Raw genomic sequence first — 19,661 nt, 5'->3', positions numbered from 1 at the left:
TTTATTTTGTTTTTTAATTTTCACTATTTTAAAAATTTGCCAACTACTATACTTGGATTCACAATCTTCACATTTGAAACATTCTACCAAATACTCGTATTCTCATTTTCATATTTGTTTATATTATTTAGTTTTGATTTAAAACTATACTCGCTTATTTGAGTTTAACTTCAATTATTAGAAAATATATTTCTTCCGTTTTTTTTTNAATATATATGTTTATATATATATAAGTAAGTAAGTATGTTATATTATTTATTACTATACATATGTTTATTTATGTTAAACCCTTTTGCACAAATTTCTTCTCCGGTCGACAACTATAAACCTCTAAGTTTCCTTAGACCCCTACACTTAAATGTACTAATAACTGCTTCTCACAAGTTTTCAGCTTTTTTGTTTATTTATTTATTTTTTAAATTATTTTTTTTTTAAGACTTGCTCCGTATTATCTTTTTCACTTTAAATTAAATTTATTTTGTTTTTTAATTTTCACTATTTTAAAAATTTGCCAACTACTATACTTGGATTCACAATCTTCACATTTGAAACATTCTACCAAATACTCGTATTCTCATTTTCATATTTGTTTATATTATTTAGTTTTGATTTAAAACTATACTCGCTTATTTGAGTTTAACTTCAATTATTAGAAAATATATTTCTTCCGTTTTTTTTTGTTTTTCTTTTGTATGCATTATAATTATAATATATTTAAATTAATTTATTTGCTATTGGCTAATTTAGTTACAAAATACAGCATGTCGTTGAACAGCATCTACTGGAACCTCCTTTACTCTTTTGTCTTTGATCTGTTTATAAGAGGAAGATAAAGAAAATATTTTTGTTACTCAACTTTTATATACATTCGAGTGCGTTTTGAAAATTTTACTTAAGTTAAGCGATGAATTTAGTTTCTGATTTAAATATATTTGAACCGATCACCAAGACCGTCGAAAAACGGGGTGAGGGGGTTTAATTTTCCCGGGCCAGGCTGAATTTTTAGAGCCCAGACAAAGAATAACATTGAAAAAAAGGAGTACATAAAAAAATGCAAGTATGATAATTCATAGAATAAAATGTTTTATTTGAAACAGGGATTTTGTGCTTTTCTCGAATATGAAACATGTACATTAGGGCGGGGCAATTTTTTTTTTGCTATGCGCGTGTGAAACTATTTCGAGGAAAATGTGAAAATTTTCACTGTAGCGCCCTCTGGTGGAAGTTTAGGAAAAATATAAGCGCAGAAATGGGTTCCTCATACCAAAAACCCCTTATAGCAAGTTTTTATACAAAATTTAAGCACTTCTTTACGACACTACAGCAAAATGCTAAGTAATCTATTTTTCCAATTTGGCAAACTCGAAATTGATTTTAGACCCATACTTTCNACTATTTCGAGGAAAAAGTGAAAATGTTCACTGTTGCGCCCTCTGGTGGAAGTTTTAGGAAAAATATAAGTGCAGAAATGGATTCCCCATACCAGAAAACCCCTTGCAGCAAGTTTTTATACAAAATTTTAGCACTTCTTTACCACACTATAGCAAAATGCTAAGTAACCTATTTTTCCAATTTGGCAAACTCGAAATTGATTTTAGACCCATACTTTCTTCGGCAAATTTGCTTAGAATTACACGTAGAATCCTTCTATGCTTTACGCGCATAGTAGAAAAAATCTCCCAAGTGCAAAACTGAGCCAGCAGTGATTTTTGTTAAATATTTCTAAGGTTTTTAAAGTTATAATTTTTTTTAATTTTTAATTAGAAGGGCTGTTACGATTATAATAAAACTGCGAGATCGTAATATTGTTGTAAGGCTTAATCTGAATATGCCATNCCTATTTCGAGGAAAATGTGAAAATTTTCACTGTAGCGCCCTCTGGTGGAAGTTTAGGAAAAATATAAGCGCAGAAATGGGTTCCTCATACCAAAAACCCCTTATAGCAAGTTTTTATACAAAATTTAAGCACTTCTTTACGACACTACAGCAAAATGCTAAGTAACCTATTTTTCCAATTTGGCAAACTCGAAATTGATTTTAGACCCATACTTTCTTCGGCAAATTTGCTTAGAATTACACGTAGAATCCTTCTATGCTTTACGCGCATAGTAGAAAAAATCTCCCAAGTGCAAAACTGAGCCAGCAGTGATTTTTGTTAAATATTTCTAAGGTTTTTAAAGTTATAATTTTTTTTAATTTTTAATTAGAAGGGCTGTTACGATTATAATAAAACTGCGAGATCGTAATATTGTTGTAAGGCTTAATCTGAATATGCCATAAAATTTATAGTTTGACAGTTGACAGCTGTCAAAAACAAACTGTAAATTTTTCTAAAACTAAGAAAATATTTTTTAAGATACGGGTTTTAGACATGCTGAACACGAATTTTATGTCAAATTAAAACCTTAAGAGTTTACAACTGTCGAAGGGGCTGTCGATTTCTCTAGAAATAAGGAAAATTTCCCAAGAATTAAACGTACTACGTTTTAATACTCACTGACAGACGGTTGTTATATGTTCAGTCTAAACAATTTCATTCAAATCGACTAGTGAGAGAACTTCTTTGGCCGAGATATGCAAGAAGATTAAAACGAAAGGATTTTTTCGATAAAATCAAATTGTGCGCAATATGGGTGGATAATAGTTTTTGATATCCGAAATTTAATAATTTTCTGCTCTGGCTGACACCCAAGAGGAAATCCAGTGGCCGTGCGGCTGGGAGATTTGTCCTTTCGACCGAACACAGCCTACTGGATTGTAATTAATTAAATATGGTGATTTGAATGAAGCTTAATGTTAGTTTCGTAAGAAAAATTCAGTAAATCAATAAAACTGTAGATACCAATCCATATCCACTTACCTTGCGAGTTGGGTTCTGGCAAATTATCACGCGGCACTAAATGCATTACAGTCGTTTTGCCTAGCGGAAGTCCCAGTGCTCCTAATGTAACATTGCAATGTAGAAATCTACCTTGATAAATGAGACGTAATATTTCGGCCTTGGAGACGGCTTCGCGTTCCCAATCTGCAATGGAAAATTTGTAAAATGCATGTATTTAAAATTTAGTGTGTCAAATGGAGGTTTAAATGCACTGTGCGACAGTTTTATGACAATTCAAACTAGCCCGGACTTTGCTAATATTTTCTGAAAGTATGTGTACATATCCTAGGCTGGTTTCGGCAGTAGCACAGTGATATTTTAAGGTGGAAGAAATATTGTAGTACATACTTTAAACCAGTACTATTTGGTTTAACAAGAACCAGTTTCATATTTGCAGCTAATTACAGTGGCCTTTAAAATACCCACTATATACATTAGGTTGGTTCTCAAAAATTTCAACATTTAAATTTTGAGTAGGCACCCTTTTATTTTGTTCGTAGAAAATTTATACATAGCAGGTTAAAGGGAAAAATTTAAAAATTTGTTAAACTCTGGTATCGGATCCCTAAAAATTTTTCAATTTTTTTTAATTTTCTTAAAGGTATTTACAGGGTATAAAATAATAACTGTCGCACAGGTTTTTTGGATAATAAAAGGGCATTTTAAAGATTTTGCGAAAAAAGTATTTTATTTGTAAATTTTACACAGAATTTACTTTAATTTTACTAATTAGTTTTTAAATTTAACTTTTATTTGGGTTTACCAGCGGTAAACTTTTGGAGAGAAAAGCACAAGCAGCACGCAAGTATTCGTCAATTAATTTATTCCATATCTTCTGTAACCATTGGCTAATTTCCTCCATTGTGAGTCCCCCTTTTGTACAACATAGGGCCTCATACTCAGCAATCGTAAAGACCGGAACAGATGACTAGGACGGCCATTCATTCGACTAACCCTATACAGTTTTTCTTTTTTTAAAAAGTCTAAGAAAAAATATACCTGAAAAGACTTGCGTGACGCATTTACGTATCTCGCGAAGTTTAAAATTTACTTTTAATTAATAAAAATAAAGTATACTGTGCAACAGTTATTATTTTACACCCTGTATTATATACGTAGATATTTTTAAAGGCCCACCCTAATGCTCATGGATATAGCAAAATAAATTGCAACACCAACAATTGCCTTCTCCTCTTTTCACACTCTCTGAAAAATGGAAGTTTTAGATTGTACCTAATATCATCAAATAAATGCACCTAAATGAAAAATATTGTACCTAAAAAAGTTGCATTATTCGTTTGCGGGTTTTTAGTTAATCTTATTTCACACATGAATACAGACGATGGATGTACTTTCAATTTGATTAGGTTTTTTGTTTTTTAACTGAGCTTATATTATCGGCCGCTGTGGTGCAGTGGTAAGCAGTGCGCGCTTCCACTCCGCAACGCGTGGGTTCAAACCCTGATCAAAGCAACATCGCAAAAAAATACAGAAAACAGGTTTTTTCTTAACAGCGGTCGTCCCTCGGCAGGCAATGGCAAACCTCCGAGTGTATTTCTGCCATGAAAAACAGCTTCTCATAAAAATACAATCGCCGTTCGGAGTCGGCGTAAAACTGTAGGTCCCTCCGCTTTGTGTGACAACATCAAGGCNAAATTTGCCAAAGTTAGAAACGATACATCATATCTTTCTTTTAATTTTAAGCGTTGCAACTTTTTTGACTTGAACAATCTATTTCTAGAAATTAACTGGGATAGCTTGTTTTACAACTTAGACACTAACAGTTCTTTCGAGAAATTTAGAACAACAGTTGTGGATCTTTGTAAACAGTCTATTCCTTTGGTTTCAAAAAAGAAGTACAAAGTTCCCTGGCATAATGCAGCCCTGATGAAAATTCGAAATCTGAGGAATAAGTTTTTCCGCAAGTTTAAAAATAGTAAAAATATGGTGTTCTTCGAAAAGTATAAAGAGTTTGAAAAGAAGTTCGCTTGTCTAGATAAATTTTTGCACAGAAATTACATTTTAAGTTTTGAAGAAAACTTAAAAACAAATCCAAAATCGTTTTGGAATTTTGTTAAGTCAAAAAAGTCTGTGTCGAATATTCCGTCCTCTCTCTTCCTTGGCGACAAAGCNCTGTAAGCCTGTAAGATTTTCTATTCTGATTGGCTTAATAAATAAATACTAAATAAATACTAAATACTAAACGCCAATCTATTATTATTAATATTATTATATCTATATACCAGCTACGTCCAAGTCATGTCTCGCCGCATAAAAAAGCCAAATCAATGTTAAAATCTTCAATCTTCAATAAGTTCCTCATTAGCTGGGGTAGAATCCGTTTAAAAAATGCTTAGANGTGGGTTCAAACCCTGATCAAAGCAACATCGCAAAAAAATACAGAAAACAGGTTTTTTCTTAACAGCGGTCGTCCCTCGGCAGGCAATGGCAAACCTCCGAGTGTATTTCTGCCATGAAAAACAGCTTCTCATAAAAATACAATCGCCGTTCGGAGTCGGCGTAAAACTGTAGGTCCCTCCGCTTTGTGTGACAACATCAAGGCGCACGCCACAAATCGGAGGAGAAGCTCGGCCAAACACTAACATATGTGTAAGCGCCAATCTATTATTATTATTATNATATCTATATACCAGCTACGTCCAAGTCATGTCTCGCCGCATAAAAAAGCCAAATCAATGTTAAAATCTTCAATCTTCAATAAGTTCCTCATTAGCTGGGGTAGAATCCGTTTAAAAAATGCTTAGAGGATCTCCTTACTTCAATTTAAAAAATCTTTCCTAACCTTTAGAGCGACTTAACTCACATACAGTATTGGCCAATACAATAGCACCCCCATTTCAAAGTGATATTGTTCGCCACTCATGTTTATTTATTTTTTTTTTAAGAATTTTCAATTAAAATACAGTTCATTCTCTCACAAAACTCACATAAACTCAAGTTTAAAACTTTTTAAAAGAGCGCAAAAAAGTGCAACAAATTTTCACCCAAATTTCAAACTTTTTTCTCAGAAGCGGTAGAGTTTTTTTGAATACACAGTTTTATAGCCCATTAAATTTTAGTCTAATAATGTGCAAGCTTCAAGTGGCTAAAAATTACCGCTGACTTTTTAGAATTTTTTTCGCCGAGGATGTTGCGGGTTTCTGCCATATAAAAATAAATTGTGTTTANTTATTATATCTATATACCAGCTACGTCCAAGTCATGTCTCACCGCATAAAAAAGCCAAATCAATGTTAAAATCTTCAATCTTCAATAAGTTCCTCATTAGCTGGGGTAGAATCCGTTTAAAAAATGCTTAGAGGATCTCCTTACTTCAATTTAAAAAATCTTTCCTAACCTTTAGAGCGACTTAACTCACATACAGTATTGGCCAATACAATAGCACCCCCATTTCAAAGTGATATTGTTCGCCACTCATGTTTATTTATTTTTTTTTTAAGAATTTTCAATTAAAATACAGTTCATTCTCTGACAAAACTCACATAAACTTAAGTTTAAAACTTTTTAAAAGTCCGCAAAAAAGTGCAACAAATTTTCACCCAAATTTCAAACTTTTTTCTCAGAAGCGGTAGAATTTTTTTTGAATACGCAGTTTTATAGCCCATTGGATTTTAGTCTAATAATGTGCAGGTTTCAAGTGGCTAAAAATTACCGATGATTTTTTAAATTTTTTATTCGCCGAGGATGTTGCGGGTTTCTGCCATATAAAAATAAATTGTGTTTAGTCGTTATATGGAAGCAAATAAGACAAAAAAAATTCTAAAAAATCAACGGTAATCTTTAGCGACTTGAAACTTCCACATTATTGGACAAAATTGAATTGCGCTATAAAACTGTGTACTCAAAAAAATTCTAGAGCTACTGAGAAAAAAGTTTGAAATTTAAGGGAAAGTTTGTTGCACTTTTTTGCGGTCTTTTAAAAAGTTTAAAACATTGGTTTATATGGGTTCTGTTAGAGAATGAACAGTATTTTAATTGAAAATTCTTAAAAATAAATAATGAGACATAAGTGGCAAACAATATCGCTTTGAAAGGGGGTTGCTATAGATATGTCCAATACTGTACTTCCGTATATAAAAGCAAATCTCCGTAATTACTTTCCAATTCTTCACGAAAAGTTTTAAATTTTCGATGCGTCAACGCTTATTCTTTACTTTACTTATTCTTTTCACTGCAATTTCCATTGCATAATTACGTTACCTTAGTAAAAATAAAACTCCGTGCTACGTTTGCAGTTTTTTTTTTGAGTGTATCGATGAGCTTTCGACACAAAACGTGATTGCGTAAGCGTGCGTATGAGTTGGACGAAGCTGCTATAGACTATAGCCAAATGGGAATCGAAGAAGCTTTGTTTTTTGTTTAATTTTCACTACTGAAGAAAATTGGCGAAAAAGACAAAAAACACACTTTGAGAAGTTTACTTTTTTATTCAGCTTTTTATAAAGCAACACCCTTTGCAAGCAAGTCTAGAGAAAATAATGGGAATTGCGTTAAGTAACTTCGAAAGCATTTTAAATATATTTACAGAAATCAAATAGCGAATATGGTTCAAAAGCTATTGTCTCAATTATAGAAAATGCGATATTTTCTTGCTTTTGAACACTTTTCACTAGAATTGTTTATTCTTCAAAATGAAAGCGAAGCTACTCTCATGCCTACAAGTAAAGGTAAAGGAAAAAGAAAACAACTAAAAATGCATCTGATAAAAATATGATTGCACCTAAAATCAAGTGATTGTACCTAACGTACCTTTAAGTCAGCAAACGTTGGAAAATGGTACAATTGTACCAAATTTTTCATCCCTGTTCCCCATACAAGTTGCAACTCACTAAGCAGCCTTTCACTCCACATTCGCCACGCCATTCGAATATGGTTGCATTGTTCCGCTCGTATGCTCATAGTGAATTTGTGCTTATCATACGAGCAGTCGCTCCTAGGTTCAATGCACAAAACCAAATTTTATTCTAATGGTAGTTGTGATTCGCCAGTAAACGGTGCGCACTATACGCAACTCACAAAAGTGCATTCGTATCAGTGGCGGCCATTATACCCCACAAATCGAAGAAACTTGGCCTAAACCCCTTTCAAGGCTATTGTAGGAAAGTATCTACCATTATTATGCTGTTACACCCACTTGCATCGTTGCAAGTGCATCGTTTGGTAATAGATTGTGGTTGCCGCTGCCGCCGCCGGTACATTTGTTGTAGGTGTACGTGATGGCGCGCTGAGAGTGCAGAACTTTAAAAGTACCGACGAGCGTACAATTGTGGTCCATCATTATCGGTTACACAGTTGTTGTCTCGTTTGTGTCCGTCACGTGGACGCGTTAATTTCACTGTTTGGTGTTTAATGCGGGCAGGTTCAAAAACTTCACAATTGCCCATCTACAGAGCCACCGAGGCAAACAGTCACACTAGAGTGTATCCAGTGCCTCTATGTATGTAGATACATTAAACGCAGTCTCGTCCTTACCTAGAGGAGGCTCATACTTGTACAAACGCAAAATTACGAACCTATATTTGAATGTATGTGGTGGTATGACAAGATGAGATCGAATAGAACTGTGTACAGTGAGGCAGAAGGCGTTAAAATTCAGCATAAAATTAAATGGTTCGCTTCAGAGTTAACCCAAAAGTCATTGAATATTTGCTACCTGAAATTCAATATTCAAGTATATTTGGCATTTTAAAATGCAATAGAAATTAGGATCTTCTTCGCCGACTTTTGGTCAAATTAGTCTTTTGACAAAAACTTCTCAAATTTTCACAATCTTCTATATACTAATATATACGGAATGGCTCAATGATTTTCAGTAAATTCGAACCTTAGCATCATAGAGTCTGACAGTGTGGAACGTTTTTTTACCTACTCGAAACATTTTGTCGTACGGAGGCTACTTGTATGGAGGGAAAGGTTTTTATTGAATAACGCAAAAATATTACCTACCAAATCCGGGTAATCTGGCGGTATTATCGACTTCCGGAAGTGGGTCAAACTGGAAGTAAATTGTTTTAAATTAGACATACATGTTTTTAATACAGATGCGTATTCCGAGGACTAAATTAATGCACTTCCGGTCGGAACCGGAAGTCGGTAATGCGACCAAAAGATACCGAATTCCCGACTTAGCGATTTCTTTTTCGTTAAAAACTTTTTCACTCATTTACGAAGTCCAGGACGAGTTGAAGTGTTGAGGTAGGCACTTCCCAGAAAAAAGTTTGTATTAAAAAAAAATTGTATAATTCAAAAAAAATGTCGGCAATACCACCAGAAGATAGAGGAGCCTTTGGTAGGCCACATTTTTGCGTCATTAAATAAAAGAATTTTCCCTCCATTTTAGAGGATATGGACGGGTGGTCTAGTACACCCTGTATAGAAAAATTTAATCATGCTCAAAAAAAAAAATCATAAAAAACGATCTGCCTCAATTGATTCATGTTCAGCAGTAGACATTTTATGAAACTATTTTAAAATCTGTTTGAAACCCTGGTGTACGTGTTTTTTTCCCTCAATTTAACACTTTCAAAACAAAATTTCGCTTCTCTCACCACGAATTCCCATGTTCACTCGTTTCATTTTTAAATTGTTTAATTAGGCGAATTTGCGTCTAAAATATTCAGTTCTGTACCATTGTCCCGTGTCACAACGACAAATGAAATGACAACAATGACGATACCATTGTTGTAATGTTAATATCGTTATATTGTCCTTGTTGTTGTTCTTACCACTGCATTATATTGTACGGAGTCGAAGTGTGGACGTGCCATGCGCGTTCGTTTGTTTGCTGGTGGTAAATAAATCAGGATAAGTTAGCGACAAATGCAGCGGCTTCATTAGCAAACGACAAATGAATATTAAATAGTCACTACCCACTACATAGTCGGCGAATACCAGTTGCCCCAATTCGCACAACAGCGCCAGCGGGCCGTACTCCATCGCCCTCATATCCAAACACATTTTACATTTGCACAAGTAGATACATAGATGTAACTGCCCAAGCTGCTATGTACACCGGGACCACAAATGACCACAAGCGCAGGAGGCGGCAGTTGTATGTAATTGGTGACTGCTGTTTACTCGAGCTTCGAACGGGTGTGAGTTGGCGGGAGAAAAACGGGAGGAACCACTACAAATAAGCATGCAGTAGCTATGAATATTTGCCAATTGGTATTGCAGTTATGTATGTATGTGTGTATACACCCTGCAGTAAATCGCGCTAGTTCCGGACTAGCGCAGAACTAGCTGTTTAAGAAGCGGTACTGGTTCTCGATCTAACCCAACGCAATGCTTTCAACTGTCTCTTACATGGCAATGTCCTACGAAGCGGAAATTGCCCCCCTCTGCAGAACTTACGAACTGGTTCTGAACTGGTGCCATTTTGACCAGTTCTGAGACAATAAGTTTTTTATGAGAGAAAACTTTAAACCTCCCTCTGTTATTGGATATTGTTGCTTTTCTGAACACAATAAGTTTTTTATTTAAAAAAATCTGATTCGACTTTTTAATATTTTTTTAATTTTTTTCTGTTCTTTTACAGATCGCATTTTATTAAATTTTTATTTATTATTTTATTTTATTTCTTTTAAATTTGATTATTTTCTCTTAAATTTTTAAGCAGCACTGAACAATTTAAATTTATTAGATCTTAAAATCACCCTTCTTCCACTCGCGACCAACGATGTTAGAGTCGGAGGTCTTTCCGCTGAGCTATTTTCGTATTGTACGAGAATTGAGAATTTGTGCATTTATAAATGCAGAAGAAGCAGAGAAGTATACTTCTCAACAGAGCGCAACTAGCACACCGAAAATTTCAACTGTCCCTCTCTGCAACCGTTTTGCACTAGAGTTCAGAGATAGCTCAGAAGTGTGTAGGGCGGAACTAGCACTTTAACAGACTGTCTCTACTGCAGGGTTCATATGTATATATACATAATTATGTGTGCGTTTGGGTGTATTTGTGTCCGTTGGGGGCTCGCCCACACTTTGAGCTTTGTCCGCGGCTGGTCAATTTAACACCAAACAAATGCCAATGGATATGTGGCCTCTATTGCCTGCACATTAAGTGGGCTGTCAGACTTTAAACTCAACCAACAACAATTGTGTGTGTGTGTGAAAATAAAATTACAATTTATTAATACGAATCTGCTGAGTGAATACTAATTCGTCTGTAGACGAATACAAATTCAGACCGGAGAGTTGCTACATATATAATCAGTATGTATTTACATTACCTATACCAAAAAAAGTTCGCCCTACAACACTGAGTCTAAAGAATTTTTGCAATAGAATTTCGATATTTTTTTGGCCGAATGTAGGGGTCGCCTTTTCGCATTTTCGTCTTATCTTCACCTAAATCATTCGGTCCACATTTGCTTTAATAATTCACTAGGTTTTTAAATAATATGCAGAGTAGTTTCCACACAAAAGTTGTTTTCTATATCTTTTTCAATATGTATGTATATATAAAAATGTTATGCTCGTTTTTACGAGGCTTCAAAACTCAACAACGTTTGAACCTACTTGAATATTTTTTTTATTTTTCGGTATAATATCAGGATCAACAGAAAAAGTTTGAAAATGTTCGATTAATTCAATTGTTTAAATAAATGAAATATTAAGATAGGTGGCAATCTTTTGGCAATTTAAAAATTTGACTCAGTTAAATTGATAAAACAAATTAAATACATATAACATCATTAGCGCAAACGGAAAGTGCGAAGTCTGCTTTTGCGTAGGCATCGTCTAAAATGAAGCAAGCTTTTTTTCTCTGATCAAAGTCCAGCTCCCACACGAGCCCGATATAATTTTTTTCTACTTCTCGCTAACCTGCTTTTTCATTTCTTTTTAATTTATCCGTCGATTTTCTTCGATGACCAATCAGGAAAAAAGGATGAAGTCAAGGCGATGAAAATGAGTGAAACAAATTGGCACTGGCTGACAAAGTAGTTGGTAGAAAAAGAACTGCTATTACATTGTACTTATTATTCCATTGATGTTATAGTTTTGTTTGAGTTCGGAGTTAGTCAAATAATTTTTGATAACATTGAATATATGTATGTATATATATTATGAAAATAAGCTCAGAAATAACTTATGCTTGTGATCAAGTTCTTAAGAACACAAGTTAAAATTTTTGGTAAATACAAAATTTGATGTTTGCTTAAATTAAAATTAATTTTTTAAGTTAAATAATAAAGGTATTATCATTTTTATAACAGGAAATCTCTATATATTTATTGGAATTAGTTATATCAGAATTAGAGACATACGAAGGTGTCATTAAATTTATTAATATAAATAATAATTCTAACTATTTTCCTTTATCAATAATTGAATACTAATTTCAGTTGACTGATTTAAGGTAACATTTAGATTTTTAAATTCGCACTCGGTAGTTTCAACGCAAAAAAATTAAAACGTCAGAAAAATCCTTAGTACCCCGAAATTATGTACATTTACCATATTTCTCTGAGAAGTTTTGAACGAGTCTGCCAACAATCTAATAACTAACAGTAAAAAGACCACAACAATTATATCAAACTAGAGATATTGAACTACACGTGTGCACTTAAATAATTTGTGTTGTTAAAGCAGCATTTGTAAATATATTAATTTGCACTATAGCTGAGAATAAATTTGCGATAAAAAAAACAATCATGGCCGCAATTGCTCTGTTGCTAATATTTGTTTATTATTATTGATTTTTTTTTTGCACCGGAAAGAGTCAACTTCATTTCCATTTAATCATAACGCACATTTCAAGTTCACATTCTCGGTAAATATTTACAAACATAAAAATATGTTTATTTAGTAGCATAATAGAGACCAGCAATTTGAAAAAAAACGACACTTTTGTAACTGTTCATTATTATTTTTTTCTAACTTTTATATATACTCAAGTTAAGTGAGTATGTGGTTGAAATAAAAACAGCAACAACCAGCCGCAGCCGCACAAGCAGTTGTGGCAATAACGAAATGAAAAACTATTGCATTAAAAGCAATATCGACATAATGTAGTTACATACATATGTACTAGGGTGTTCCATTATTCGCCTCCTTTCGAAAACCGGTTTCCGAGCTTTAGCTTATTGTGAAAAATTACCATTTAATGGGGTGTAGCGATCTTAACTTAAACCTGGTGGATTTCCTGTGTATTTTTGGACCTCCCTAATTCACACACATACATACATATATACAAAGTGCATATGTGTCCCATAGTGGCAATGAATCATAAATAAATTGTCAATAATGGTACGAGTATTGAAGCTGAAAAAGTTTTACTCATACAGAGGGATATACACACACATACATACATAAAATGCATATTGCTCTATAGTTTGTGAAGGAAAAAATGCACGGTCTCGGCCGCAACTCAATGTGATTATTCTAGGTGGGCGGTGTACCGCGCTCAAATGTGATAAAAGCGATATTAGTCACATGCACCTTTGCAACGGATTCCAAAGTCATCTCAAACTAATTGAATATTTTACAGGAGAACAACCTGTCGCTAAAAAACATCGACAAGTATTTATTACTTTTTGATTTCCTGATAATGAATGAACTGTGTCATTTCTTTGGGCAAGCCTAATGTGACCAACCGTACTTCTTTCGGAAGTACAGTACTTCCTTTTGAGCCGTTGTATTTCGTACTTCGAAGTACAGTCAAATGTACATCTTTGCAATATTTTGTACTATCCAAGGCACATTGAACAGGTAGTATCAGTAGAGCAGCTGATTTGATTTTTTTTTATTTATTTATTTTTTGCAAATTATCCGGTCTCTAAAATGTCAAATATTTTTAATTTCTTCTCACAAAAAATATAAATTATCAAAATCTTTTTGCATTTGAAACCTCTTCCCAAACAAAACAAGCAACATTTGGAACGTTCACCTAACTCTGCAGCACAAAGGCTGATTACTCTGTGAGACAAATGGTAGGGGTCAGTGATCGGGTTCAAACTACCGGGGAAAGTTATATCGGTAAAAAAGAAGTTATACGTGTCCCGGCGTTTCGCTGGGTCACGTCTAGGAATCGAGATATATCGATTTGAAGTTAGTAACTATCATATAGGGGAAATTGTCACCTTTGGTGGTCTTTTTTTTGCATAACTCGAGAACCACTAGTCCGATTTTGCTCAAACAAATTTAAAAAAATTAAAAATTACAATTCCTTTAATCTGTTCATATAACGTTTTTCTATATAATCAACAGTTTTGCCGGTAAAAATAAATGTATGAAGAAAAAAAATATTTTTTGCCTAAAATATAAAATTTTTTTATTTTTAAATTCATAAAAAATCCAAAACGGAAAAAGGCAAGTCGTATTACTTTCACGCAAAGTCACATAACCTTTAAGCAAAATGAGACATAGACCATGAAAATCGATGGACGCGTTTCGCTTTTATTCACAATTAAGTGAAGGTATCTCATTTTGACAAGACAATTTCCCCTATATGATAGTTACTAACTTCAAATCGATATATCTCGATTCCTAGACGTGACCCAGCGAAACGCCGGGCCACGTATAACTTGTTTTTGACCGATATAACATTTCCCGTTGGTTTCATCCCATCCCGATTTTGACTGTCGCATAGTGTTACTAGGTCTTCCACATGATGGACCAATACTTCGAGAAGCAAACAAAATTTACAAAGAAAAATGTGCGCACCAACTTTTTTTTTCAAAATTTAATTTTTAATATTTACAACTTACATCTCGCAAAATAGACTCTTATTGTACTTATCTTAATTTTTGAGTCTGGGGAGAGTTCTCGACCTTCTCTAACTCGCAAAAGAAATTTGAAATATCTCACATTTACTTAAAGCAGTTCGTCGGCAATGATTTTTTTTTTATTTTGAGCATTTTAAAATCCTATAAGTTCATACATGTGTAAAATTTAAAACAAATATACTAAATTGCTCAAAGATATTGTTCCCAGCGTACCAGCGGATTTGGTTTATAATTAATAATTAATAAGTATGAAAGTGTTTTCATCATTTCTATTTACTGAAAAAAACGCTAAATTTAAAAATGATTTACATATTATTCAGTAAAAAACAGATAAAAACGCAAAAATCTTGAAGTAAATCCAAGAAAAATATATAACTTGTTTAAAATACGTTCCTTTTAGGTTGGAACCACAAAAAAAGAAGATACAAAAAACACTTTGACTCCCTTCTCACTCTATATTCGAAGCGCTCCGAAAACACCTATTCATGGTGTTGCTGTGGGCGTCCTTTTTCATACATATTCAGAGCGCTCCGCAGTCGCTGCCTATGGAAATGAAACGCTTTGTTTAATGTAAAACTTTACATAAAAAAATTTCCATGCAAATCGAGCACTTTAATTTGATACATGACTTGTCTCTGTACGATTAGTAGATCGCTGGGAATGATCACCTTATCTTGGAATAATAAATAGTATAGATTTTTAATTAATAAAATAAATTTCTTGAATTGGTACACTGTTACCGTCGTTTTTGCATATTCTGCTTTTACCATTTTCTCATTACTTTCATACTATTTTTGGTTTTCATTTTCTGTACTTCTTTGAGCTATGAAATAGTTGGTCACATTAGGCATGCCCTAAGAAATGACGAATTGTTTCTTTACTAGCTGCGTACGAGATGAATTCATTTCCAATTTTAGCCGTTGGAATGTGAGGAGGAGACTATTTAACACTCAATTGTAACCCGTGGAGACTAATCCGAGTCCACATGGTTACGAGTAGTCTTCGTATGCACATACACTAGCTTTATGAGGTATTTATAGCATAATTTTTTATGTGACTCAATCAACTTCAATTAAATTCAGTTTGTTGAAAATTTGTATATACATACATACATTTAATTTATTATTTGATAAAAATATAGTTTATTCTTTAGCAAAAATCATCTAAATCTTAACTTCAAACTTTGTGCAATATTAAAAAAAAAATCAATACTCTTTCATGCTTTTTAATTAGATTACTTAGACAAATTTTGAGACTTTAAGATTATTATGATTTATTGATTCCTAGATTGATTGATCTAGACAAAACCCTTATTAAAGCCACTCGGGATATGTGGGACTGTCGATTTTTTTTTTTTTGGTAGAGCATGGAGTCAACTCCAAATTAACAGAAAGTCTATACCGCACAATAGTCTGTCCGATCGTCTGGGGGCAAAAATCCAAAATGCAAATTTTCTTTAGTATTTTGGGCCAAAATTTGGAAGAAAATTTCAGCTCAAAATTCCAGATCTGAATTGAATCGCAGATATTTGTATTGATACACAGCCTGAACAAAGATGGAGGGCAAATCAGGTTCGGGTGTCTTCGGATCTGGCACTAAGCTTTCTAATTGCAATGGTCATCTTGTCTATCTATGTTCTTTCAGGCCGAGGTACCGGCAATCTCAATTTGTGTCTTGAACCTTGACAAGGATTTGAAGGATGCCTTTCTACCAATCTTTTCCAAAAGCCAAGTGGCCATAAGAACTTTTTTCCGCCAGGACGACGCCAGTCGGTCCTCCTCGACACACCTTTTGAATGGAGCCACCGTCAGGTTACTTATTGGTTACATAACCGGTCATAACCACATACGCCTTCACATGCACGGGTTTGACCTATCTGCAGAGACGGGTTGCCGACTTTCGGCTTTGGCCGTCAGTATCAGGAACTATCACAGGTATACAAAAGATCTTCTAGATCGCGGTGTCCCTTGTCTCTGTTGCACCCATTAAATTTGCATTATAGTACATTACATAGATAACTAGGCTGACATTATTGTTGATGTCAATGCTGGATGCTTGGTAGACAACGTCCTTCTCTACTTCAAAATTGTTACTGCCAATAGCGACGTGTGACCAAATATGCGCAGTCTCTTTGGGTTTGATAGTATGTACAAACGTTGTGACTCAGCATTAGATCCAGGGAATCGGTCTAAAGTGAGAGGCCTTCTATAAACCCTCGTTAGGTCTCAAAGGGAGCTAAACGTTTTGCAGGGATCCCAAGTTCAAAAATATTTTTAAAGAAGTAGTTTAACTTCGTCCCTGTTTTAAAACTGATGAACAGTTAGTTTGTGTGATTTGCTTTTCAGGATTTTACGAACTCTGGTTATCTGGCGAATGGTGGATTTTCCGGGCTATAATGATAAAGTTCAATCAGTTGGTTCATTAAGGAATTCAGTATTTCGAACAAAATCGTCGATTGACCCTTATATGCAATACTAAGGATTTCCAACCTCTATTCAAAAACCAAAGTTGGAACTAGTTTCCATTATCCCTTGTCAAATATGGTTTGTAGACAAACCGGTTTTGAGCGATGTGCCATCTTCAGTGTCATTTTAGTTCTCTATTCTTTTCTTCTGCCCGACAATTGAAGACCTTAAACTCAACTACAATAAGCTTTACACTACTTATTGCCTACATTTCATCACATCCTCATTAATTCTTGTCATGTTCGCCCCGAATGCTGCAACATTGCACATTTTCTTGCCTCATGTTCTGCATGCTAATTGAATTTAATGCTACAACACTGTCCAGCGTCATTTTATCACGCCTACCTCGACGTCGGCGACGATCCAACTCCACAAACGAAGATGACCGACTGAGCTCTGCTCGCATTGCATTATTGCCTTTTACGCATTTGTGCTCTATTTTGACCTTAGCCATTGTGGCAACTGATGCAATTTCTGCATTGTTATTGCTGTCATACCAAGTCCACCATGTCCCACAGCAATCAATCGTAGATTGTGTATTAAACAATATGTATGTACATACTACGTTCTTACTGCTACAAAGCTAGAATAAGTCAGAGTTGGAGGATAGAATGAAGTCTGCTGCAGACAATCATTCTCAAGTTAAAAATACATATGTACATACATACATACATAAATTTAGTGTGTGTGTGTGCTGGTCAATAAAGAAGGTCGCCAGCAGAGTGCGACAATTAATTTGTGTTAAGATTATAAATAATTGCGCGAGTTGGTTTTTGTTGGCTCTAGGACGTTCATTCAATGAGTAATTGCGTGGCACAGATGGTTGATGGGAAAGAGAAATGGGAATTATTTCCGTTCCTAGCATAACAATAACCGATTGAGTAATGGGCGGTGTTCATACTCAGCAGAATAAATAAATGCACTTAAATATATAAACATAGAGGGTTCGCTTTAAAGGCAAAAGTTTTTCTCTGATATACTTTAAATTAAAAAAATTAAAAATTACTATCAATTCTCTAAATTTTTTTCTATTACCGAATACTCTCAGCAGTACACGTCTAAAAGCATAAACAGACGGCAGCGGTGATCCGGATCAACTCGGGAATTAACTGCAGTGGATTCGGATTAAGTCCGAGTTAATCCGGATCAACGCTGCCGTCTGTTTAAGCTTTAATAGTAATGGAGCCCAATATTACCAAACATCTAAGCGATTTTTTAGCAACTTAAAACTTACACTTTTTTATGTTAAAATTTAACGCATAAGTACTCAAAAAGAATCTGGTTAACAAAATTTAAATATAATAAATAGAAGCAATTTTTTTAGAATTTTTATAATTTGTGCCTAAAGTTTGAAATATTAACTTTCATTAAGACATCATCTTGAACTACTCCTATTAATAACTAAACAAAAAATATCATTCGTTAATCCAATAAATTATTGCTTTGAAGAGAAAATGACCTCACTCGAGCGAAGTTGTTTTGTCAAAAGTCCACAGATATGTAAGTAGAAGTAGTATATGAAGAAAAAAGCGCGAACTCAAAGTCAAACTTTGCAAATTACATGTTTTTACTTTTGCTACACAAACTAATAGCTGGCAACTATTATTTTCTTAGGGGAGAAGAGGGAGAGAAAATACAAATACTCTCCCTTCTCACTCACTCGCTTTAGCGAATTGTAAAATTTGGGATTTTCTTAGCAATTGTTTAATTATTTTCTTCTAACTTAAACAATCTGTATGGATAAGAGGACAGTCTAATAAGTGCAACATTCAACTTTGGTTCATAATAATTTTGGCATGTGCCATTTCTCTTTTCCTTTTCACATCACCCTTTACATGTACTCCCGAAAACAGAGATACTTGAAGTTTTATAAAATGAATAAATTATGTGATTTGTCTACACAAACTCCTTGAAAATCACAAGAAATCAACCAACCTACCAAAGTATTATTTTAAGAAATGAAATTACCAATTTTGGTTCAATTGGACCGAAACGGCAACACTGACTTGACCTTAAATTTAAATTTATTGTTGGAAAATGAAATACCCTTCTAACACCTACATTTAATTTAATAATAAGGATTATCAATAATGTAACCAAAACATTTTGATTAAATGTTTAATTACACACTTCTGTCTGCAGTTTCACTTACCTTCAGGCCAATTATCGAATACTGTTTGTGCGATATCACCAGCAGAATCTGATGGATTAAATAGGAATTCTTTTGTTTTGCCACTAACGAGTATTAAACGTAAATTTATCTGCAAGAGAGAGAGAGGGAGAAAAAATAAAATGAGACTTTCAAATTGGTCACACAATCAAAGTGTAAAAGTGATAACATCCCAATTTGCCACAGAGCGAGGACGAGTTCGAATCGATATCGATCTGGTGAAGTCGATTGGGTGAAATCGAATTGAATTCAAATCGAATTAATTTGTGCAATACGAAATTTGTACTCTATTGCACTAAATTTAATGAGATATAAAAGTGCTTCATAACGGGTGATTTTTTTGAGGTTAGGATTTTCATGATTCGTCGCCGTTCGCAGCAATTGGGTTTGCGAAA

General features: G+C 34.1%; 1 protein-coding gene across 1 annotated transcript in view; it reads right to left on the bottom strand.

The window, feature by feature from the left end:
- Positions 1–214: 214 nt before the first annotated feature.
- UBL3 (ubiquitin like 3) overlaps positions 215–19,661 on the bottom strand; it is a 46,447-nt gene continuing 27,000 nt past the window's right edge. The window contains exons 2-4 of the mRNA XM_017610866.1: positions 19,249–19,357; positions 2,861–3,025; positions 215–812 (exon numbers count right to left, since the gene is read on the bottom strand). Of these exons, the coding sequence (XP_017466355.1) occupies positions 748–812; positions 2,861–3,025; positions 19,249–19,357 (339 nt within the window). The 3' untranslated portion in view covers positions 215–747. The remainder of the gene's footprint in view (positions 813–2,860; positions 3,026–19,248; positions 19,358–19,661) is intronic.

The sequence above is a fragment of the Rhagoletis zephyria genome, unplaced genomic scaffold, assembly GCF_001687245.7.
Source record: "Rhagoletis zephyria isolate East Lansing unplaced genomic scaffold, Rhagoletis_zephyria_1.1 Rzeph_scaffold_00350, whole genome shotgun sequence".
Lineage (NCBI taxonomy): Eukaryota > Metazoa > Arthropoda > Insecta > Diptera > Tephritidae > Rhagoletis > Rhagoletis zephyria.
This window is presented reverse-complemented; position numbering and strand designations above follow the sequence as displayed.